The sequence below is a fragment of the Xyrauchen texanus genome, chromosome 21 (assembly GCF_025860055.1).
Source record: "Xyrauchen texanus isolate HMW12.3.18 chromosome 21, RBS_HiC_50CHRs, whole genome shotgun sequence".
In the NCBI taxonomy this organism is placed as follows: Eukaryota; Metazoa; Chordata; class Actinopteri; order Cypriniformes; family Catostomidae; genus Xyrauchen; species Xyrauchen texanus.
In genome coordinates this window covers 29,594,641-29,617,333 of record NC_068296.1, presented here as the reverse complement: position 1 = coordinate 29,617,333, position 22,693 = coordinate 29,594,641, and the positions used below count along the sequence as shown (strand labels likewise).

At 37.9% G+C, this 22,693-nt stretch overlaps 3 protein-coding genes across 6 annotated transcripts; 2 read left to right on the top strand and 1 right to left on the bottom strand.

Moving 5' to 3' along the window:
- Positions 1-725: 725 nt before the first annotated feature.
- Positions 726-3,054, bottom strand: LOC127661529 (nicotinamide riboside kinase 2-like). The gene is made up of 8 exons (XM_052152271.1): positions 2,820-3,054; positions 2,324-2,414; positions 2,071-2,119; positions 1,717-1,903; positions 1,467-1,538; positions 1,274-1,380; positions 1,098-1,192; positions 726-1,010 (listed from the first exon to the last, which is right to left on the bottom strand). Exons 1-7 carry the CDS (start codon positions 2,843-2,845, stop codon positions 1,104-1,106), a joined length of 621 nt encoding a protein of 206 aa, XP_052008231.1. The 5' UTR covers positions 2,846-3,054; the 3' UTR covers positions 726-1,010; positions 1,098-1,103.
- A 1,762-nt stretch (positions 3,055-4,816) lies between these two features.
- LOC127661801 (CDC42 small effector protein 2-like) lies at positions 4,817-8,892 on the top strand. 3 transcript variants are annotated; one of them, XM_052152697.1, is made up of 5 exons: positions 4,817-4,880; positions 5,796-6,019; positions 6,226-6,327; positions 6,680-6,758; positions 8,343-8,892. In XM_052152697.1, exons 2-4 carry the CDS (start codon positions 5,966-5,968, stop codon positions 6,752-6,754), a joined length of 231 nt encoding a protein of 76 aa, XP_052008657.1. In that variant the 5' UTR covers positions 4,817-4,880; positions 5,796-5,965; the 3' UTR covers positions 6,755-6,758; positions 8,343-8,892. The 3 variants fall into 3 exon arrangements, with proteins under 3 accessions (XP_052008657.1, XP_052008658.1, XP_052008659.1); XM_052152698.1 differs by having other exon boundaries at positions 4,849-4,914; XM_052152699.1 differs by lacking the exon at positions 4,817-4,880 and adding an exon at positions 4,886-4,986.
- Positions 8,893-9,538: 646 nt separating this feature from the next.
- LOC127661625 (signal peptide peptidase-like 2A) lies at positions 9,539-21,340 on the top strand. 2 transcript variants are annotated; one of them, XM_052152417.1, is made up of 17 exons: positions 9,539-9,713; positions 9,816-9,926; positions 11,240-11,422; positions 11,516-11,605; positions 11,976-12,109; positions 13,532-13,683; positions 14,546-14,642; positions 14,992-15,093; positions 15,372-15,453; positions 15,535-15,609; positions 15,961-16,017; positions 16,151-16,201; positions 18,438-18,537; positions 19,422-19,502; positions 19,584-19,744; positions 19,974-20,007; positions 20,904-21,340. In XM_052152417.1, the coding sequence occupies exons 1-17, from the start codon at positions 9,666-9,668 to the stop codon at positions 20,939-20,941; spliced, it is 1,596 nt and encodes a 531-aa protein (XP_052008377.1). In that variant the 5' UTR covers positions 9,539-9,665; the 3' UTR covers positions 20,942-21,340. The 2 variants fall into 2 exon arrangements, with proteins under 2 accessions (XP_052008377.1, XP_052008378.1); XM_052152418.1 differs by lacking the exon at positions 16,151-16,201.
- Positions 21,341-22,693: the final 1,353 nt, after the last annotated feature.

Sequence of the window (22,693 nt, the reverse complement as noted above, 5' to 3'; positions counted from 1 at the left end):
AAAGCAAAAAAATAAAATTATAACCGCAGCCTAGATCCGTAAAGGAATATCTTGGGACATAATTAATTTTTTGCTCTGACACTCACGTCCTTCCAAAACCATGTGACTTACATTCATCTGTGGAACACAAAAGATGTGTAGCTGCCTTTCCCATTCAATACATGCATATAGGTTTGCAAAGTTCCAAGAAGAACAAAAAGCATCATTAAAGTGGTCCATACCACTGCATATGGAATTATATAAAGTTTTCTAAAAATCACACAATAGGTTTGAGCAAGGAACAGAAACACCAAAGTTCCACAAATGTTCTCAAATCTCAGTCACACTTCCACACCTGGCTTGACACAATTGGTCACGTGACAAGCAAAAATAAATTTAGTGTCATTAATTTCAAAACTAATCCTTAAGTACATGCACAAATGAGATTTAAGAGTTTCAGCAGAGATGAAGGGTTTCAGTGAATAAATTTGGGTCGGCTCCACACACAAATTGTATGACTTGGTATCATATGGACGACTATCATGATACTATTTGAAGCTTGATAGGCCTTAATCACTGAATGTTTTCATTTATATGGGGGGTAAAATGTGACGCTTCTGCAAAACATCTTTATTTCTTCTAGGGAATTTAGTCAGGATCAACAATTCTCATTTTTTGAGAACTATTCTTTTAACCAGCAGTCTTCATTTCATGCATCATGTTCAATAAAACAATCAACAAGATCGAAGGCTTTGCAGGAGCTTCATTTTATTGGCTTGTAGCAGGAGCTTCATTTTATTGGCTTGTAGCTGCAACATCCTCAGAAAATTCTCAATCCTGATGTTGATACAGACGAGTAGCAATATAAGTGCTTTAAAAACAATAAATACAGGAGGATATAAAAACAGATATAAAACCATAACAGCGATGCACACGCTGTCTAGGCTGGAGTACACACAACTGCTGCTGCATGCAGGAATCAAAGCAGCTTTCCTCCTGCAGTGCTACAACGTTCAAGCCGATCAACAGATCTACAGAGACAAACAAACATCAGTTAACGAACACCAAATGAAGAACAACAATACTCATTCCTGCACATTAGACCTCAGGCATCACACCTTTGTTCAAGGCAGATTGTTTTGGACGCCGTTGAGAATGTTCCCGTACACACAGTTGTACAGATGTTCCTTAGACATGGTTCCATCTAGCTGCACTGTAATAGACACACACACACAAACCGTCAATGTCTAAAGTTTCAATGCATCAGAAATAACACAACCGCACAAACACTTACCAACATCAACCCCTGAGTCCTGCATAATTTGTGTGTGCTTCACATACATGGGCCAGACATGGCCGTCAAACAGACCGGGTGGGTCTGGCACTGCATAGTTCCTTGAACTGAAATACATACACATAAACACAGAGATCAGGTGTTTCAAAGCACATTAGCTCTTTGACTTCAGTTTAAATGATCAGATACTCACCTCCTCCTCTTTTTGCATTCTTCGTATGGAATGGAAATAAAGTATCGTTGGTTGAACACATCGATCAAAGGTCTGTTGAAACACAATTGGGCCTATTCATTTACAACTTCACAATTAAGTGTTATTAAAATGGAAATCATCTCATGTGAGGTCACAGGTAAGCACGTGCCATTTCGAACAGATGATAACTGATAAGATTTTGCTCTTGCTATCCACTCTTGCCATGTAGAGTATAAATGTGGTGTCTCACCCGTAGGTGTACAGCAGGAAACCTTCCACAATCAGGATATGAACACCTTCCTCTTCATCCTGCTCGCGTGGAACGATTTCAGAGTCCAGGGTGTTGTTGACGCCGTGAGATCTTTCAAACTTGACGGGGTTCTGCTCCCAGGCATGGATGGTGTTCATCATCGCGTCCATGTCCAGGGCGGAGATGACTGTGGAATCAAACATGTAAATGCAACAAGTGAGCACTAGAGGCAGCTTGTCGCAGACCACCAGGTGTCTTTGTTAAATAAACATGCAAAATGTTATTTATTAAGGCACCTTGCTTTAATACACACACACACACACACAGCAACCCTTCGATAAGAGCCCAGCTTACCATCATACTGCTTAAAGCCATCTTCACCAACAGCAATCTCATCTTGGGGCTGAAACATACATCAATGAGATGCACTCCAGAATATTCTGACCAGCACAAGCCGATGGAGATCCCTCCAGACACTCATGACTAGAACTGTCCTTTACAACTAGACTAGAACCAGCTCATCCATCACAAGTGACTTAAATTATCAATCTATATCATTAATGTATAACCTACAGCTCAGATGTGTGCATTCTCTGCATCTACTGACCTTAAAGAAGTCATCCTGATGGACCACACAGCAGTTGGGCAGAGTCTTGATCAGTCTATCAGTCAGTGTTGTTTTACCTCCGTTTGTGACCCTGTGGGGCAAAAACATATTCAAATCACACACACTTCACAACAACAAAAGTAACAAGGAGCAAATAGTGCCATGCCAATGGTACCACCATGTCTTTGGGAATGCACATTGGTATTTCCCATGTACCATTTAAGTATCATGTAAACACCATGGCACGTCATGAATGCCGTTCATCACCGTGACAAAGTAGTAGCATGCAAGGGCATCACGTTTCCACATTTCCTCAGATTAACACATTATTTTCAACCCAACAAATTTTTTCAAATATAACCAGTTTAGTCCATGATACATTTGTTTCCATTTTGTCACTGTAGTTTTTAATTATTGTTAATGGCTATTTTTATATTGAATGAAAGTGGCACGCGCGCAACACGCGGCCTGGACTGAGCACGCGCTCTTTCCTCACCCGCCGATGCCGATGATGATCTTCATCTTCAAACTGGAAGAGACGCGTCAAATCTGGATAAAAGTGGCTAACACCGGTAACGGATCGATGACCGTACGAAGGAAAGCGTGAAAAGAGAAGGTGAAAGGAAATGTCAACTACTCGACTCCTCCATGGCGCTGAAATACAGTTAGGTGATGGCGCTGCCTCGCGATCTTCCACCAAGAGAAACTCGTTAGCTCACTGCCGCTCAGACACTACCGAGAGCTGCGCTCTGATTGGCTATATAAACACAGCAAGCCAGCGGAAACAATTGTCAGCCAATCAGAGAGCATGATCGTCACAGCCTATGCCGCGCCCAGTGTGGGTGGAAGATGGCCACATTTGGCATACTTTGGTAGTATATGATTCATGCTGAAATTTGAGAATATTATTCTGGCGTTTATAAGTTATGAAGAGTCATATAGTTTTATTTGATTAATCTTGTTCTACTTTTAGCTGAATAATGAATACACAAGTATACATTTTATTACAGCTAACCTTGTTTCAATTATGGGTGATCTATGCATGTATAGGCCTATTGAAAATCTGTGAAAGCTATTAATGTTTTTAATTTCTGTAATGTAAATAATATATTGTATATACTATTATATATATATTATAAGCACTTAAATGTTGCTATAATATATACATAATATATAATATAATGTAGTTTTGCAGTTTCTTGAATTCTCTTTAAAAAAAAGCTTTTCTTTACAATAGAAAATGTCTCAGATAAATCCTAGGCTATAAAGTGTGATAGAGTCACAGACCGGTTTGTGTTCAGTTCATGAGTGTTTGAGCAAAAATCATCCCAAAAGCGTCACTGGCCAGAGCTGAACAAAAAACATAAAACATACGTACCCCAGGGCTCTCTAAACAAAAGCACATATTAATTTACTGATACCTGATTTAATTAATTCGTTTCTTTATTTGTTACATTTGTGTTGTGGCAGTTGTTTGGGTTTTCACTGTGGTTATAATGTCACATGTGTTATTTGTGGTTAGATTTAGTTCCTCAGTCAAATTACAGGTTCCACATTTCAAACTCTCTAATTTGGGAGTCTGTGAGGAAGCTTTCGTTTTCCTTTTCTAATTATTGTTATATTTTTAGGATATTTTCCTCCGCACTTTTCCTTTGTCTTGTCTATCTTACACTTGACTCTAAGAGGGGCAGAAAGAGATGTTTTGTCAGATCGTGTGGGACGTGATGACTAAATGTTCTGGATGTCTTCACAGTATTCCTGTGATCCGTTTATTCCTTACATGGATTCAGTTACTGCAAATCCACAATCCACACATTTATTCCATGTCTGAGGAAACCAGCGGTTCTTTAACATGCACAGATAAACTATTAAAGCAATCGAAATATCCAGATACATTTCTAATTATATGCCATTGTATATTTATTAACATCTAAACTATTATATGTAATTTAGGCTTAATGTCATCTTTCCCTTCTGCAAAATGTAATTGTTTAATAAAGTTCGTAAATAAACAGCACATATTTTACATGTACAGATATGGCATTTGGGAATTTGCACATTCATATCAGACAGTTTCTGAAGGAATGTCAGACTGAATTTTGAAGTTCTAAAATAAAAATTATGAATATATGACTGACTGGCGACCTGTCCAGGGTGTCCCCCGCCTTTCGCCCAATGTTAGCTGGGATAGGCTCCAGCCCCCCGCGACCCTGTACACAGGATAAGCGGTTGACGATGGATGGATGGATGGATGGATGGATGGAATATATGACTGTCATGATACATTATATCGTCGCCCCCTGGTGGAGCAATCTTTCCTAAGACATTCAAAACATCTTCGCATGTTTATTTGTCTTTAATAATTCTCTTTTTATCTGTTTTGAAGTGAACATCACGGGAGTTTCACTCGTTACATAATCTTTGGGTGCGTGTCAGTTGTGGGAACTACATAAATGCATACTACATTTCCCAGGAGTAATTTCGCTGGAGTGCGGCGGAAGTGGGCGGAGCTTCCACCAGCTCTCTGACAGACAGACACTTTAAGGAAGTGCTCGAGGTAGGACATCGCATCTTCCCTTTTATTGTAAACTGTAAGGCAACAGAAGCTTTTTTTCTTATAAACCTAACCTGTTATGATCAAATAGTGTTTGTTTCAGCTCAAGGTTTGTTTTTATTTCTCAAACTGTTCTACATGAGAGCTTATTTGAGTGTTAGCATGCTAATGTGTGGCTGAGGTTTCCTGCTGCGCGTTTCTCTGTTTAGTATTTCATATTAAATGTAAATATATATTTACCATATTTCAACAGCTTTTGTCATGTGTAACAACTTTTAATGTTGAACTCCTCTAAACGGCTGGATTTACATTCTTCCACCAACTCTGATTAAATCATGTAAAGCTCGGATCATGATTTGATAATGATAAAATCAAATAATTGTCTGTACTTTTATGTTCCTTTTAGTGAAATTATGGTTGAGGCAGGAAGTATATTCTGTATTACTCCTGAGAGTAATGCAACTGCCTGTCTATACTGCACCTTTTTTTTTTTCTTTCAAGGGTACTCTTGAACTTTTAAGAGGACATATTTTTAACCATATAAAATATGTTTTGTCTCATTCTTTTATTGTGAAATACTCTGAATAAGTGCATTGAAATGCATTCTACATTATATAATTACATTTATTTGTACCCCCCATATTTAGATTTTTTATTTTTTTATTTGTTTTGTTTCAAGCCCTTCTTATTTTCTGACACTTATTTAGATTTATTTATTAACATGTTTTTTTGTTAATTATTAATTCAGTAGTACAAACATACACTGGTGTGGTGGAAAAGGTGTGTTTGTGCTACAGAGGAAATGGCACACAAAACCACAGTGCGTGTAATGTGTGTATTGTTATATAATCAGTGTGCAGATGTTCATTGTGTGGTGATGATGCTGATGTTGTTGCATTTCTGTGTTTGATCTTTCAGGAGGAGCCTGTGACCCTCATCAGCAACAGTGGACGCATGACCAGTGCGCGTTCAGTCGCTGAAATCAGTTTCCGGAAGACGCGTGTGGCCATTGTGCAGGAAGAGACAAGTGAAAGACATACAGGAAGAGAGAAAAGAGAGTGAGACGCAGGAAGTGCTGCAGGAGGAACATGACCGAGTTCTGGGTTTGTTTCAGCTGCTGTGTCGCCGAGCAGCCGCAACCTGTGAGTCACAAACACGTTAAACATGCAGTTTTGTCATTGCTATGTCAGCAATATGGGTCCCTTAAACTTTACAGGTAGTCTCAGTTGTGATTTTTGAGCAGTTAATGAATGAAACATTGCTTAGAGTCTGAATGTGCTGCATCTAAAACTGTTTCAATGTTCTGCACTCATTCTTTAGTGTATTATTTCTTGTGTGTGAATTGCAGAAGCGGAGGCGGAGAATAGATCGCACTATGATTGGAGAACCAACAAACTTTGTTCACATGACTCACGTGGGTTCTGGAGATATGGGTTCGGGGCTGGGTTCTGTGAGTGTCATTACTCCTCACATATACTTCATATCATAACAGCAGATATGATGTATTATGCAAATGAGAGACATGCATCATTTACATGATAATGACCTCAATGTTTGTGTGTAGAATCACCTGACCTCACATTCTATTTGCTTTTAGAAAAGGAAACATTTGACTAACAAATAAAGTAGTTTGTTGATAGGTCACACCTAACCAAACACTTCAAATTAGAATCATTGTGAAATTGTCAGCTTTTAACCAGCTTCAATCTCGTTTGTCTGTTGAAGGAAATGTATGATCTATTATTTAAAATTTTACTGAAATGATTTCCTCTTAACGTAGTGTTTATTTTGGTGTTTTGTAGGTGGACTCCGTTCAAACACAGATGAAATCTAAAGGTGGCTATGGGAATGGCACACCAGAGAGCGTTCAAGGATAAACAGGTGACACCTTTACACTGCATGATATTAGCATTAGCATTAGCATTACTGTCACTCACTTTGACACGGTTGAATGTCACTTACATCTGGGGATAAAATAAGGATTGGTGACATCAGATAAAAAGGAATGTTGTTTCAGAGGCGGAGCAAGTTATGCTTGATTAATGTTTATTGATGAAACGTTCACAATAAAACTAGGAACATGCATTAAAGTCAACATAAAATCCAGATAGCTATTTAGGAATTGTTTTAGGCTACTGTACTCTAAAATCTAGGCAATAGTTAATTTTAAATTTTAAAATTAAGTTTCCCAATTTGATTCCGATTCACAAGCTCTCGATTAGTTTCTGATTCGATATCGATTCATACGAGTGTATTTCAGTTATAATGTCCCTTTTGCTTACATTTGAAAGATATGATCTCCCAGCTAACGCTGTTAATTTGTCTTATTATATGTTATTAGTTTTTCATCATTTGGTCACATTTTGGCTTTTTAAAAATGAACAAATCCACGTATACAATCAACGAATATGATAATATATGTAATATTATTTTTGTGACATGTTTATTTGCATCATTTTTACTATTTACAAGTATTTACATTAATTTGTTGAACATGCACTAAAACCGGTACTGTCTCTTTAAGAAAAATTGCATTTCTTTAAAAAGCGCATATAAATGAGCGCATGTTAACGAGAGACTCAAATGGCATTGATTTATCTGTACCATATATGATTTGAGTTAAATGTTTATTTATTTTTTTTTATCAACAGCTGACTGTAGAGAACAGAAAGCGTAACAAATGAGACATTATTCAATGACAAATGGGTCGTGTGGAACTCACCTTTGGACACACATAATACAGAACAACTTTTACTCTCAACACACAGTGAAAGGATCTCGCTGTTGAGTACTCCACCCCTAAAAATTACTGTTGAGTGAAATCTAAACATTTAACAAATTTAAATTTTTTTGTCACATAGCGTGAGATTTGGTTGCAAATGCGAGTGATTTCCTCTTCATTTATTGCAGAGGGCTGCACATAGAGTAAAAGATCAATCCTGGCATTTAAGTATCGTTATCGAGATTATTCAAATGAAGATCGTGATGCTTTGGAAAATAGATATTTTTACCCACCCCTAAATTTAGTACTGTGTTTTTTTACTCTAATAAAGCAAATAATGATAGATTTGAAAAAGAAGCATTACCATTGAAATAGGTGGAGGTACACTGAAGGGTGAACTTGACCTTCAGCCTCCACGTCCCAGTCAAAAAGGTGTTGGTGGTGTTTCATGAGTGGAGTAGTCATTCACAATCCACTGCAAACTCACGTTCGGCTTTGACTCCATTCTTGTATGGAACACCCACTTTTAACTGTCCAATTAATTCCTGATTGAAAAAATGAAGTCCCGTCTTATATTTTTTCTAATGATATATCCCATTTCACTAGGAAATGCATCGCATTACAGAAGTAAAATGTTTTGCAAATGTTGACTATCGCTTGGGGACTGAACCTGTAATAAGTGTTTTGGACAATAGTGTCTGTTAATTGACTGCTCATTTGGTATGTTGTTTTGTGTCCTGCAGCTCATGCACACCCATCGGGACCACAAACAAATGCAGATCACATACACTGGAGCAAAGTGCTCGCAACACTGCCATCTGGACTGCTGTAGATATTTTTGTAATAAAAGCATCGCTATTCTTTTACTGTTTGTTAATTGTTCTGTACAAAAAGACATCTAATGGTAGAGATTGATCCAAATGTCAATACTTGTTTGTTAATGAGAAGGATCAATTGTGATCAGACTTTTTCAATGGATCTGTATTTATTTCATGGTTTAATGGTGGCTGGGCCACATGACATCACATTTATGCAAAAACTCTGCAAATGCTTCTGAGCTGTTATTAAATCTGTAATAACTGCTGTTTCTTATATTTTGTACCTTTCAAATATTCCCTGGTTCATGGAATATTCTTTGTTTTATGTTTTAAATGTGCTATTTTGCAGGAAACTTGAAATGTGCATCTCACTGTAACATTTGTGCAATGCTCGTATCGGGTGCATTGCCAGGAAAGTATTTTTGTACAAATTGTGTTCATTCTGATGCCTGAATAAAAGAACAGCCTTATAAGAGTTTGTGTTTAATCGCATGCATCTGTCAGCAGAACATATTTCTGCATGTTACTGCTGCTCATTTAGCCATTCATGTTTCATCTAATGAATCACACATGGATTGTGTGCAGTTACCTAATTATAGTTTCACTTTCTTCCGTGACTAAGATGATCTTAAAATAAACTTAGTTCTGGTTTTTCAGGTTGTGTTGGCACAGTTCTGGGGTTACCAAACCTTCATATTTAACGACAGTCTTGTGCGAGTTCATAAATATAGTTATTTATATATATATTATTTACCACTAATAATATCAGAACAAATTATATATATATATATATATATATATATATATATATATATATATATATAATTTTGTTCTGATATTATTAGTGGTAAATAATTTTATTATATTTAGCTGGGAACTGTTCAAGCATCAGTTAAAATATGTATATGTTTAACAAATGTATGACCCTCATAATAACTTATTATACAATAAAACTATAATAAATAAAATAAAAATATCAAGTAGAGCTAAACAACGGTATTTTTTGTTATTATGCATGAAGTATTACAAATGCAACAAAAACAAATGACGCATGTTTATGGATTTATTTTGTTCGTATGGAAGTTTTCGTAGGCAGAAACGCGTGACGCGTCTCTGTCACGTGATTGTGCGGCAGAACGCGGAAGTGGTATTTTCACAAAATAAACATGACAGAAGCGAAACTCAGACAGTAAATTTACGGTTCTTAAAAGTAAGACAAGAAGAGGACATCTGACCAGATGCTTAAAAATGGCAGTAAATGTGATATTCCTCGCGTTGATTATGTTTTGTTGTCAGGTAAGACATGAAACTAAATCAAATCAAACCTGAAGCTTTTTGAAGTAGGGACTCATATTTTAATGGCGATTAATTAAATTTATTTGGTGTGTTCCTTCACAGGTCGGTGGTCAGGAGGCGATTCTACATGTGTCTAATGGATCTACAGTTAGACAATATTGTCTGGTGTACAACTCCTCCTGGAGCAACATCTCACACTCACTTACTGGAGCTGTGAGTGAATTTAAACACAACATCGACACATTCAACTGAATAGATTTTAATTAACATTGAAACAATCAGAATCACATTAAAGTGAATGTATTCACCATTCAGAGTTTCTGACTCAAATTAAAAGCAAAGGCATTCATAAAATTAATTGTAAACTAAAGTAAATGTAATTATAATGCATAAAACCACATAAAACTACTGTGCGAGTATTAGTAACTTAAGGACTAATTGACTTCAAAAATGTTAATTATGTCATCAGTTCTATCACTCTCATGTTGTTCCGACCCATATGACTTTCGCTGTTCCATGGAATTCAAAAGGTGGTATTCGGCCGAATGACAGCCTCAGTCACAATTCGCTTTCATTGTATGGAAAAAAATGAAAATAATGTGATGAAAATAAATGGTAAGTATTCTGCTAAACATTTCATTTTGAGTTCGACAGAAGAAAGAAAGGCAGGTTTGGAACAATGTGAGGGTACGAAAATATGACAAAATGTCTATTTTTTAGTTGTAGGCAAACCTGGAAGTCTGGATTTTCCTATGGGGTTTATAATGGCAGTTTTGAATTTCGAAGTAAAATAAGGTTTGTGGTAAACATTACTTAACGATAGGTGGACATTTTGTTCTACAACATAAATTACACACTTTTATACCTCAAATGTGAATTCTGAAGCTGCTGGAATTGGAATGCCCAATTCCCAATGCGCACTAAGTCCTCGTGGTGGTGTTGTGACTTGCCTCAATCTGGGTGGCGGAGGACGAATCTCAGTGTCCTCCGCGTCTGAGACCATCGATCCGTGCATATTATCACGTGGCTTGTTGAGCGTGTTACCGTGGAGAGCTAGAGCATGTGGAGGCTTCATGCTATTCTCCGCGGCATCCACGCACAACTCTCATCGCACCCCACCGAGAGCGAGAACCACATTATTTTGACCCATGTGACTCTACCCTCCCTAGCAACCGGGCCAATTGGTTGCTTAGGAAGCCTAACTGGAGTGCTGTGTTTAAAAAAAAAAAAAGAAATGCAATTCAATACAGCTTCAAAATTCACTTTTGAAGAATAAAAGTGTGTAATTTATGTTGTAGAGCATGTGTCCATGTATCGTCAAGTAATGTTTACCACAGACCTTATTTTACACATATATCCAAAACTCCCATTATAAAAACCCATAGGAAGATCCAGAGGGAACCCATGGTGAATTCTCTTCCGGGCTTTTGGACTACAACCTAAACAGCTCTATTGAACCAGTTTTAGTTGTACTTAGTGTGTAATTGTTTGTTTGTTTGTGTTTGTGTGTGTGTGCGCATGTGAAGCAACCATACCCATTAGTGAACCTGACATCAAGTTTCCTGTGTGAGTTGGGTAATATGACCCCAGGCTCTCTTCAGGGCCAGGCTGTAGCGGTCATGCGAGGGGAGTGTGAATACAGCACAAAAGCACAAGTCGCTCATGAACTGGGTGCAGCTGCACTGCTGATCACCAGCACTAAGAGTATGGTAAGAGTTTGAATTTACCTTCATTCTGTTACTGCTTCTAAACACCACAAACATCAATGTGAGCTCCTCATTAAAACCTAATGTTTACACCAGTTGACTCCATCTGCGAACGACTCAGACCATTTTAAATTAAAGATTCCTCTGGCCCTCATGAGGTATCGGGAGTTCCTGGATGCAATGCAGGTAAAGAACCATGTGACTCTGATCTTCTGTGTGACTGTTGCTGCATTCAATTCACGATGCAATGATCAAATTAACGAGATGAGCACACATGAACGCCATAACAGTGTCGTAATTAACAGATTTTAGTTTGTGCTGTGCTCTAGCAACAGAGCTGCTGTACACACCTAGGCACATCCTTTGCTCTCTGGTTCTAAAAAGGTATCTGTCTTTGTCAGTTCCTGAAAAAGAGAGAACAAGATTCCCCAATGCATCCATCAAAATGAGTTGAATGCACAACATTAATTCCGAACTCAGAAATAGGAACTATTCATACCGATTTTAAGGCAGCATCCATTCTGTGTGCATGTTGGTCATGAATCTCTGCTCTCAGGTTTTTCCAGATGGAATGGAGGTGAGGTTATACGATCCACCTGCACCGCTGTTTGATACCAGCATCATCGTTATGTTATTGCTCGCTGTGTTTACGGTGGTCATGGGAGGCTTCTGGAGTGGAGCAGCGGAAAAGTGAGTGATTCTGTCATTATTTACTCACCCTCATGTTGTTCCAAACCAGTATGTCATCCTTTCTTCTGATTAACTCAAAATTAGATTTAGCAGACATATTCGTGCTGCTATTTTCCATATAATGGTGATGAAATGAATGGGAACGGACACTGTCGAATACTCTAACCCACAAAAAACGAGTACTCAATTATTCTTAAATTAAAATGCATGTTATAAATACCATGTATGACATCTACGCGAATCTTACGTTATGTTCTATTTACAAATGTTACCAAGAACAGTTTCAAAATAAGATAACTTCAAGAAACTGTGCTTTTCTTTTGGGAAAAATTTAAAGAAAAATATGCATTAATTACAATGGAAAACAAAAAATATTTAAAAATAACAGCCAAAATATTTTCTCTCACCCAGAGCTTACATAGAAACCAATTCTGAGAGCATGAGGGTAATGCACAAAACTAAACTCTGAGTCTACATAAAGTCCATCACATTTTTATCATTTCATGTTATTATTCAGTAAAACGTGGTGAAAATGTGCTTTTTATAAAATGCGCTCTGTGTTCAGAGATTTATCACACATACACACGTACTGGTCTGATAAACTTCAGAGTTTCTCGTACTGCTTCACAGTTTGCGTGCACACTTCTTTCCACCGTAAAAGCATATTCTCGTCTGTTGGTTTGCATAAGTCCAACAAGAACTGGAAATCAATAGAGAAGTATTGCCATACTTTCAAAAGCATGGACGCCATTTATCATCTTCTCTCATTCAACACCTACAGTGTAATTTTGCATTGCTCCTTGCAGGCAAATGCGTAAAGATAAAGGATATTGCGATATTTTCGAGTAGTTTTTTTTCTTTCCCTTTTTCTCCCCAATTAGGAATGCCCAATTCCTACTGCTCTCTAAGTCCTCGTGGTGGTGTAGTGACTTGCCTCAATCCGGGTGGCGGAGCCTCCATGTCTGAGACTGTCAACCCACGCACCTTATCATGCAGCTTGTTGAGAGCGTTAGCGCGGTGACATAGCGCATGTGGAGGCTTCACGCTATTCCCCGCGGCATCCATGCCCAACTGAGCATGCACCCCACCGAGATCGAACCACATTCTAGTGACCACGAGGAGGTTACCCCATGTGACTCTACCCTCCCTAGCAACCAGGCCAATTTGGTTGCTAGGAGACCTGGCTGGAGTCACTCAGCATGTCCTGGATTTGAACTCGCAACTCCAGGGGTGTTAGTCAGCATCTTTACTCGCTGAACTACCTTGGCCCCCATCCAGTAGTGTTTTTAATACTTAAGTAGCTAGTGAAGAACGAGTACTTAATTACTCTTGCACATCCCTACATAAAAGTAACACAAAAAAGACCATATGACTAGTGTGCTATATTGTCATGTGCTGATGGGACGGTGTGTGTGTTGGCAGGATGAAGCAGAATGTAGGCCCGTCAGTGGATATGAGCGATGGGAATTCCGACAGCAGCGAGCTGTCTCTCTACTCTCCTCTCAAAGTTATGCTGTTTGTGGGCATGATGTGTGTGATGCTGGTGCTCATGTATTTCTTCTACCACTATCTAGGTGAGTTTGTACAATGCTGACGTACAGTTAAGTCCAAAGCATATTTTGGTTTTGACATGAATGATTAGCGTCTGCATACAGTCGAACGCTAGCCTTTTTTTGACTGTGCATACACAGGTGCATGCACACTACAACTGCTATTAGACACTGGCCTATTTCCGGCAATGCATCCATAAAGATGTTTTTATATTCTTTCAGACCTGATGTAACAGGGTTCAGTGGAAAGGAGGAGGTGGGAACTGGAAGAAGCATCAAAGTAGTGTTTAATGAAAACGAAACACAAAGACACACAAACATAAATGCATACAGGGCAGCAGCCTTTAGCTCTCTCTTTCTCTCTTTCGAACTGCCGCATCTCGTTGCACTTATCCCTCTCCTTGGCTGATTAGCCTGATTGGGGGCCAGCGTGCGTATTCACGGCCCAGCCCCACCCTCCTCCTCATCACACTTGAGATATACAAATGCAGGTATCTCCTGACTTCCTCAAACACATGCTCTTGACTTGTACATCCAGGGTTGTTGTTTACACATTCATTTCCTGATATTTAGCGGTGATCACATCTTCTTCTAGCGCTTCTCTATGACAACAGTGGCTCAAATGTGAATGTTGCCACCTTGTGGACCCACTAATTAGTGCAAATATTTCCAGGAGCATGCGAATTCTGTGCGTTCAGAGTACTCGCAGCTAGAAAAATCAGGCTGCTCTCTGCTGATGACAAAACTTCTGTATGACACACGTCCTGTATGCAGATGCCTAGTGTTCTCTTCTGACTGAAGTATACTTTGGGCTAAAGACTGACAGTAACATCTTCAGGAATTTATTTGAGGAATGTAATCCGTGACTGGTTGTTATCTCCTGTAGTGTATGTGATTATCGTCATATTCTGTCTGGCATCAGCGACAGCGCTCCATAACTGTTTGGATTCACTGATGACAGCTGTGGGCTGTGGAACGCTAAGGTGAATTCACACACTTGAATTAATTTAATGATTATATCCATAGCCCCATCCATAACAAACACTTTTTGGTGCTTTTGCTCATTATTGGCTCATTCATGAACATTTTATACACATTCTCAAACACATACACATTAGCTTTGTTTTAAATGTAATACTTGAATTCTGCTTACAGCATCCTGCACAATGTGTACTGCCTAGTATTCCACGCATACCGAAAATTCACATTCTGCAATCCATACCTGTTGGAGTGTAGCTCCTGCTGTTGTCATGGATTCTGTTAAATTGTTGATGTCTGAAGTTTGGCTTTGACTATATTTAATCTGGTGTGTGTGTGTGTGTGTGTGCCCAGTGTCTCCTGCAGGGGGAAGACTCTCTCAGTGCGCTCGCTGCTGCTTGCAGCTGTCTGCATCACACTGGCTGTGATCTGGGGAGTTTACAGAAACGATGACAGGTAAACCCAAAAGTCTGGTCAAATAATGCAAAAAATGTCAAACTGCAAATTAGTGTCCGTCCAAAAGTAATAAGTTAAAACAAAGTGCCTTTGATGAAGTATCTTTGGTGCAACTAATGCAAGATTTGATGCAACTAATGTTGCAAATGTTGCCTGGTACCTTGTAAACACAACAGTTCACAGTGGACTAATATAATGTAAACCTGTGTACACTGACTCCTGGAAATTGCATAGAATCAGTCAGTCAGACAGTGTTCCTCTGGTTCTGTTCTGGTCAGGTGGATATGGATTCTGCAGGATTTGTTGGGTGTGGCGTTCTGTTTGAACTTCCTGAAGACCATTTCCCTCTCAAACTTTAAGGTATCACATGTTTTCACTCATGGCTGCCATGACATGCTGCTGTGGCTGCAGGTTTGACGTGTGCTTGCGTGTTCCTTGTAGATCTGTGTGATTCTGCTGAGTCTGCTGCTGCTCTACGACGTCTTTTTCGTCTTCATCACACCATTCCTGACGCCTGTGAGTGACACCTCATACACACTCACTGTTTAATAGACACTCACTCGTATGTCAAATAGTCTGGGTTTCTGTTATTGCTCTATTGTGTTAAAGGGACAGTTCCCTTGAAAATGTGAAGTTTGGTACTCATCCTCATTTCCTCCAAAACCCGTATGATCTCTTTCTTCTGTGGAGCAAAAAAGATGTTTGGCAGAATGTTGGCCTCAGTCACTATTTACTTTCATTGCATCTTTTGTCCATACAATAAAAGTGAACATGAGTGATGGGTTTGGAACATCATGAGGGTGAGTAAATAATAAGAGAAGTTTCATTTTTAGGAGAAATATCTCTTAAATGTGTGTGTTATTACAGAATGGAGAGAGCATCATGGTGCAGGTCGCTCTGGGCCCGGGTGCAGGTGGAGAAAAGGTGAGTGTGACAAGTCACGTTAAGTTATCTCTCTGTGTGTGTGTGTGTGTGTGTGTGTGTGTGTGTGTGTGTGTGTGTGTGTCTGTGTGTGTGTGGTACTAACAGCACTGGCTGGTTCTGCTTCTGGTTCTAGACTGATGGTTTGGTGGAGATTCCAGCAGACTTCTCGTCCTCTTATGAGAAAGTAAGCGCTTTTTTCTGAGTGTGTGTCCTGCATGTGTGTTTGCCTAGATCAGTGCTACTTAACACGTGGCCTTCGAGCCATCTTGTGTGGCCCGCGTTATGATTTTGAGTTAAGAGTGGGCTGAGTCAGACTTAAGACTGAGTGCATAACATCTGTTAAAATTGTAACTGTAAACTAAACACAGCCATTACATCAATATTCATCATTGAGTGCATTTACATGCATGTTCATAAACACCGATTATGCTTAATAAGCGGCATAAACAGCTTTAGAATAAACTGATGGACACGTTGATTTTTGCCCATACCCCAATATAAACTCCTTTACCGGCATTCTTTTCAGCTTATCCAATGTGCATAAGTGTAGTGCGCATGAGTCTTCGTGGTTTGTCATCAACAGTGAATAACTTGATTATATTAAGTGTCATGTAAATGCATTTTATATTGTATTGTCAGATGTTTCAAATAAGAGGATTTTTGGGAGTGATCAGCTTATTGGTGTGTATGTAAATGAGCTTAATATCTTATAATTATCATGCTGAACAAACTTCAAAGCGGTTTCAGAACAAAAGCATGTTCTATAAGTGTATGAAAACAACACTCAATGAACAATTCTATTTTTATAGGTAAATCCTCCAACACAATGTTGACATTTCAATAATTTGTTGCTTTCTTCTGCCACTCAAACATAGGCTAATGTGCAAGTAGCTTATTTAGAAAAGAGAACAGCTGCAGCTAACCCTAATCCTAGAGTAATTACAACCAGGGTTATTATAGTTTTGAATTTTAGATAAAATGTATTTTTATTTCTATTCCATTTCTATTGTGTCCTTTCAGTGTAGTTTAGTTTTATCTATAATGATCCCTATCTAAAAAATAGACTTTACTGAGATTTGTTTTTGTCTATATCTCCCGGGGTTTGGGAAACATAGTAGTAACACTCGCTAAGAAGTTGGCTTGCTCATGCCCATAATACCCTGTGTCTTGAAGCAGGTGCTGCCGAAAATAAAAATATTTGAGATTTTCTTGAGTGGCAGTGGCGGTCGCGTCGGTCTATAATCATTATGGGATCTTCAAAAATCAACCAAAGAACATTTCACTGATCTCTTGCTGAACTACAGAAAACATGGAGGATGAAAATATTGGGTCATAAATAGGGATAAGAATCATAAAGAATTTAAATGTTCCAGTTCCTCTTAACGTTTCTGGTTCCTTAATGGTTCCAGTAACAATCCTTTTAGTACTTTTAAGGATGAATTATTTGGAAATAAGAAATGCAATTGACCCTTTCATTTCAAATGCAAATGACCCTTTCATTGACCCCCCCCCCCCCCCCGGTTACCATTGTATGCTCTGACCAGCTTTGAGGAACTTCCCATATGAATGAATGGATGGGTGCCACAAACAATGCCATATTTTATTTAATTTTTTTTAGCTAAAAATAGGATTTGTCAGAAACCCTTTTAGGGCGGGGCTTGGCAAAGGGTCAATTAAGGGTCTCCCATTGAACTCATATCAGCCATATCACAGATTTTACTTCTTAAATTTCAACTAAATTTATTTGTACAATAATTTAATTAATCATCAATCATGTTAAAAGGAATAAATAAAAGTGTGGATGATAATAAACAAAAGAATTCATCAAATAGTTAAAACATTTTTAGATATTAGTCGAATGACAAAACATTCGAGTGACAATCATAAATGTAAACTTCAGTCTTGAGGTGACTTGGGGCTGCTAAGAAACTGTTGTATGACTCAACAGCTTGCATGCTCGTCATAACAGGAAGAAATAATAGTTTACCCTGCAATAATAGCATTGAGACAGCTTCACACAAATGCTTATAGGTGATCTGCATTTTTATTATCTATTATTCACCGCAAAACGCTAAAGAGGGAGAACATTTTTTTCCTCACTTGAGCAGTTTTTGAGTAACATTGGACACATCGCTCTTTGAACATTCATTATTAACTGACAGTGTCTTTGACAGAAAAACAGAGCTGATCATATCTGTTTTCTATATTGCAATGAATGTAAAACCGAAACATTTGAAAATTACACCCCTAATTTATAGCTTATATATTTTGTATAAAATAATTATACTATAAAATTAATCATTATTACTATAAAATTCTAGATGAGTGTTTTTTGTTGTTGTTAACATTCAGTTCTAGACACTAATTCCAACACAAGCTGTTTGTGTAGCAATTAGACAGTATTGTGTGTTTTTTTCCAGTTGCCTGTAGTGATGCGTATCCCACAGTTCTCTGCATTGGCTCAGAATCTATGTATGATGCAGTTCTCCATCCTTGGCTACGGTGACATCATTGTACCAGGTGAGAGAGTCTTCCACACAATCACAAACATAAAACATACCCTATGACCTGACCCAATATGACCAGAACTGTCAAGACCCAAACCTGACCAGAACCCGACCAGATAGTTCTGACTCAAAGATGGAGTTACGTGGGGGCCTGAGTAGCTCAGCGAATATTGACGCTGACTACCATCCCTGGAGTTGCAAGTTCAAATCCAGGGTGTGCTGAGTGACTCCAGCCAGGTCTCCTAAGCAACCAAATTGGCCCGGTTGCTAGGAAGGGTAGAGTCACATGGGGTAACCTCCTCATGGTCGCGATTAGTGGTTCTCCCTCTCAATGGGGTGCGTGGTAAGTTCTGTGTGGATCGCAGAGTGTAACATGAGCCTCCACATGCTGTGAGTCTCCACGGTGTCATGTACATTGAGCCATGTGATAAGATGTGTGGATTGACTGTCTCAGAAGCAGAGGCAACTGTGACTTGTCCTCCGCCACCTGAATTGAGGTAACCGAGCCACCACGAGGACTTACTAAGTAGTGGGAATTGGGCATTCCAAAATTTGGGAGAAACAAATTTATTAAAAAAAGATGGAGTTACGTTAAAATTAAACCATAATAATTTATTTATTTGTAATTAAAGGAATGTTCTGGGTTAAATACAAGTTATGGGCTATCAACTGCATTTTTAGCATAATGTTGAATACCCCAGAAATTATTTTCGGCTCATCCCTAGTTTATAAAATATATATATATATATATTTTTTTTGTGGTAATCAACATTCTGCCGCAAATGGTGTTGTAAGCTCAGTTATCATGTAAGTTATACCTGACTGTCATTTGGTCCTGTTGGACTAACACATTTTTTGTTTGTGTATGTTGTGTTGAATGCTGTTTTCTGCATGCAGGGCTGCTGGTTGCGTACTGTCACAGGTTTGATGTGTGTATGGGCAACTCCTGCAGAATTTACTTCATCTCCTGCGCTATCGGTACGAGTCTTGTACTGTTACTTCAATGTTACTACTAGTCGGAACAAAAACAATAACTTTTGTTTTGTTGTATGTGTTTAGCGTACTTTGTGGGTCTAGTGGTGACATTTGCAGTGATGTTGGCGACTAGGATGGGTCAGCCCGCTCTGCTGTATCTGGTTCCCTGTACTCTCCTCACCAGCTCCATTCTAGCGTCTGTCAGGAAGGAGTTCAGACAGTTCTGGAATGGTAACAATTACCAGGTTAGTCATTCTGATCGGATTTGTGTCAGTGCTTCTGACTGGATGGTAAAAGTAAATGGAAAGACATTTATTGTTGCAGAGAATCAGCAGTCGGAATGTGATTTTTCCATGATACCTCAAGAGTCTGTGTGTGAGTGAAAGGTGTTTATATGTACAGTAAATGCATGTGTGAATGTATGATATGTATATTTATGTATAAGACTTTGATTGTGACTTGGTTTTCCATCAGGTACTGGATGAGTCCAGGAAGCCATTGTTATCAGGTTTGTTTTAGTTCCTTATTCTAATCACACGTGCTCAGTGCTACCCATTGTCTTTCTGTTTGAACAGCTTCCTTCTCTATTGCCTCATTTCCTGCAGTACACCTGTACACCAAAAGACGTTGCTAGAGTACGCAAATTGTCCTGCTCTGTGTGCAGTAGATGTTTATGGCAGAGTAGTTAGCTGATGCTTCTCTGTCACTCAGCACGTGTTCATCAGTTGGCTGATATTTTCAGTTTGCAGTGAGACTCTAAGAAACACATCAATTTATTAACACAATCAATTAACAGGAATCAGTGATTTATTTACAGCTTATTTAAAAAAAAATATATATATGAATTTTATTTTTTACCTCTTTGAATATGGTGTTTTCAAATTATATAGTTTAAATATATGTTTTTATGATTTATTGAATTCTCTCTGAAAATGACTCACGGTATATAAGTGATTACGTTTTGGTTATTCATTTTGGCATATAACATTTATTTAAAATGTAAAATTTGATGCCAACTGATACATACTTCTCAAATCTAATCAATAGAAAAATAAAAACAGATACACGAGCTTCGCTCAAGACTTGGACCTTTTTGTTGAGATTTATCATTTTAAAGCATATGCTTAAGTTAGAATTTAGTTAGAAATTACTAATTTTAACAGTTGTTTTATAATTGATTAAAACTATCTATAGTTTTATATTCTAAATTTGCTTAGAACACCAAAATGCGCATGTCAGTAAGCCACACATTATTGGACACACATAAACTCTGAGCAGACTGATTTGTTCTGCCGTAACATCAAATAAACACCTGAAACTTTACTGAATGTGTGTAGATCTTTCTGCTGTATTGGTGTAAAATCATAAGTTAGTGTAATGTCTGTCTCTTGTCTCTTTGTTTAGATGGAAACTCTGGATATGCAGGAGAAAGAGAATGCTGACAGATCTCAGATTTATACATTTCCTCAAACACACAACAAGGAAATGCCAACTAATAAACTTTATATTGATGTGATGTGAATGTTGTGAGTGTTTCAGACTGATGAAACTCTTTACACTGAATCTGTCCATTACATCGCTGCAAACTGAGATACTTTTCGACACTTTCCACACATTTGACTATTAACACATTAAATTGACTAATGAAAATGAATCTATAAGGAGCCTTAAATCTTTGCATCAACCTGCTGTTTGCTTTAACTTTCACTTTTTTTACATGATCATTTTGTATCATATTGCTTGGAATTTTTCACAATATAGTAATGAATAGTTCATGTTTTTTTCCTCTGTGATGAATTAATAAAATACAATGACAACAAAACTGACTCTTTAAATGACTGAACACTGGCCTGTTACGGACCGTGACTGAGAACTCTGTCTGGTTGAGTACACGTGATTATGTAAAATACTGTGAGAATGTGTGTTTGATGTTCTTAAGTCTGGCAATAAGGTTTCATTCACCGCACCTTAAACTCCCTTAAACATTTACCAGTATCCACCAAAACACCATAGCTACTACAGTCACTATTTCTGCTATGAAACTGTGGTAACATTGTATTAGTCACCATTGTTATCTAAAAATAAATTGACAAAAAGCTTCTAACACTGTTTGAAGGAGATCCCACATTCATTTACTAAGATTTTAATATAAACTTTGGCAGAAACTAGTTACTATGTTACAGTTTTGTGAATGATTTGTCTCTTGTGCTGGAATAGTGTAATGAATACTTTTTAATACCTTAAGGATATAGTTCACACAAAAATTAAAAATTCTCTCATCATTTACTCACACTCATGCCATCCCAGATGTGTGTGACTTTATTTCTTCTGCAGAACACAAACGTAGATTTTTAGAAGAATATTTCAGCTCTGTAGGTCCATACAATGCAAGTGAATGATGATCTGTGCCCGGTTGCATAAAATGGCGATCAAATCGATATTCTCAAAGCAGTTTTTCATCGCTAAGATGGTCCAAAGGGTTCTCCCTATCCCTAAAAATTCTTCTTGGCACATAATGATCTTCAGCTGGTTCCATAAATTCAGCCATGCCGTCTTATTTTTGTCTGCGTTACTCTTAAGGTAAAGTTTTCCCAACGTTAAACTGTGCTTAGGAAAATGACAGTTAAGGGGCTTTATGCAACACTTAACGGGTTTTAAGGGATTACTTAAGTAAAAGATAGACACCTAAGGGTAATTCTAAGGGTGTATGATGTTTCAGTAAAATAAAACTTAAGTAACACTTAAGGTTTTTTTTTTCTGCAATACCCTTAGGTTTAAGGGAAACATAAGGGCGAACTTAAGGGAAAATTACACTTAAGATGCTTTATGCAACCGGGCACAGAACTTTAAAGCTCCAAAAAGCACATAAAGTCAGCATAAAAGCAATCTATAAGACTCCAGTGTTTTAATCCATGTTTTCTTAAGTGATATAAGTGTGGGTGAGAAACAGATCAATATTTAAGTCCTTTTTAAAACTATAAATCTCCACTTTCACTTTCCCATTCTGAAAGTAGAGATTTAAAGTAAAACATAATTTAAATATTGGTTCTAAAAATCTTTTTTGTGTTCAGCAGAAGAAAGATTGGGATTCATGAGGGTGAATAAATGATGAGAGAATTTTTACTTTTGGGTGAACTATCCCTTTAGTTCTAAAACTATTTTCCAGGATGTAAGATATCAGATGTTTTGACTGT

Bases quoted from the DNA above. Each gene is read 5' to 3' on its own strand.
- LOC127661801 (XM_052152697.1), top strand. From the start codon at position 5,966: ATGACCGAGTTCTGGGTTTGTTTCAGCTGCTGTGTCGCCGAGCAGCCG. The intron at 6,020-6,225 runs GTGAGTCACAAA...TGTGAATTGCAG, and splicing joins TCGCCGAGCAGCCGCAACCT to AAGCGGAGGCGGAGAATAGA. The intron at 6,328-6,679 runs GTGAGTGTCATT...GGTGTTTTGTAG, and splicing joins TGGGTTCGGGGCTGGGTTCT to GTGGACTCCGTTCAAACACA.
- LOC127661529 (XM_052152271.1), bottom strand. From the start codon at position 2,845: ATGAAGATCATCATCGGCATCGGCGG. The intron at 2,415-2,819 runs GTGAGGAAAGAG...TTTGCCCCACAG, and splicing joins ATCATCATCGGCATCGGCGG to GGTCACAAACGGAGGTAAAA. The intron at 1,381-1,466 runs GTGAGTATCTGA...TATGTATTTCAG, and splicing joins GAATGCAAAAAGAGGAGGAG to TTCAAGGAACTATGCAGTGC.
- LOC127661625 (XM_052152417.1), top strand. From the start codon at position 9,666: ATGGCAGTAAATGTGATATTCCTCGCGTTGATTATGTTTTGTTGTCAG. The intron at 16,202-18,437 runs GTAAGCGCTTTT...GTTTTTTTCCAG, and splicing joins TCTCGTCCTCTTATGAGAAA to TTGCCTGTAGTGATGCGTAT. The intron at 19,503-19,583 runs GTACGAGTCTTG...GTATGTGTTTAG, and splicing joins CTTCATCTCCTGCGCTATCG to CGTACTTTGTGGGTCTAGTG.